This window comes from Carlito syrichta, unplaced genomic scaffold (genome assembly GCF_000164805.1).
Source record: "Carlito syrichta isolate Samal-C Ts95f unplaced genomic scaffold, Tarsius_syrichta-2.0.1 Scaffold169446, whole genome shotgun sequence".
Classification (NCBI taxonomy): Eukaryota; Metazoa; Chordata; class Mammalia; order Primates; family Tarsiidae; genus Carlito; species Carlito syrichta.
This window is the reverse complement of record NW_007113542.1, coordinates 13,654-14,787: the sequence shown is the minus strand read 5'-3', so window position 1 is coordinate 14,787 and position 1,134 is coordinate 13,654. Positions and strand designations below refer to the sequence as shown.

Here is a 1,134-nt window from a genome sequence, read left to right as displayed (position 1 = left end):
GAACCCAAGCCCCTGGGCCCTCGGGGCCGGGTCTGCACCCTACTTTCCAGCCAGCTGCCTCCTCCCTCCTCCCTTATCCCCTTTGCTCCCCTTGCAAGCACCTCAGCCCCTCCCGCCTGGCTCCCTGTACCATCCCAAGGTGCTCTGAGGTTCGCCCTTCTAGCCTGTTGTCTACAAGGCCCAGGTTGCTCCCTGAGCTCACTCTGCCTGGCTCTGGTGCCACAGCCTAAGCCTGATGTGGTTAAGACCTCCCTCTTCCAGGTCCCCGTCTTGCCTCCCCAAGATGGGTGAATGAGCAGGGGAGAGGTGGCCTGTAGACCCCTCACAAGTACATCTTCATGGCCTCATGCGTTGTGGGGCAGTAGCGCGCGTGGAGCTGGGCCAGGAGCGCCTTGGATGTGGCCTTGAGGCGTGTGCCCTGGCTCTTCTTGTTCCACACATGGACAGCGTAGGTGGCATTGAGTAGCCGGGGCAGCTCCTTGGGACTGATGTCCTCGAAGTACTTCTTCCAGTCCTGCCAGGGGATGGGATAGAAGGCCTCACGAGGCAGGGTGGTGACGCCACGGCAGGTGTGGCTCTCCCCCAGGCTGCGGATGGAGCACCACTTCTTGAAGACCCGCGTGAGCAGCTGAGGGCCCTGGTGGCCCCAGATCCAGCCGTTGTAGTGGGCCACGAAGTCCCGCATGCACAGTGCCATGAACTCATGCCGGCGCTCAAAGGCCAGGAAGGCGCCGTTGAGGACATAGCGGGACTGGGTGCCCAGCACATTGGTCAGGTTCCTCAGATTCCTGAGGACAATGAAGTCCGTGTCCAGGTAGATGCCACCGAACTTCCACATGAGTGCGATTCTGGAGGCATCCGAGAGCACCGGCAGCCGGTAGGGCTCCCAGCGCCCCGGCACAGCCGTGTACCAGGCTGCCAGGGGTGTGTCCCGGAACAACTCCTGAAGGTCAAGTGGCAGCATCTGGACATTGGGGAAGCAGCCCAGGAGCGAGATGCCCAGGTGTCGGGGCAGGGAGGCGTTGCCTCCAGGCAGTCCCTTCATCAGGACCACCACCCGGGACTCAGGGTGAGTCCTGGCGGCTGACTCCACTGAGCACATGAACAGAAAGTTGGGGTTGGTCCGGTCCGAAG

At 62.4% G+C, this 1,134-nt stretch overlaps 1 protein-coding gene across 1 annotated transcript in view; it reads right to left on the bottom strand.

Annotated features, from left to right (window-relative positions):
• Nucleotides 1–224: 224 nt before the first annotated feature.
• A4GALT (alpha 1,4-galactosyltransferase (P blood group)) overlaps nucleotides 225–1,134 on the bottom strand; it is a 3,251-nt gene continuing 2,341 nt past the window's right edge. The window contains 1 exon segment of the mRNA XM_008051299.2: nucleotides 225–1,134. This exon segment is cut by the window's right edge and continues 19 nt beyond it. Coding sequence (XP_008049490.1) covers nucleotides 323–1,134 — 812 coding nt within the window. The 3' untranslated portion in view covers nucleotides 225–322.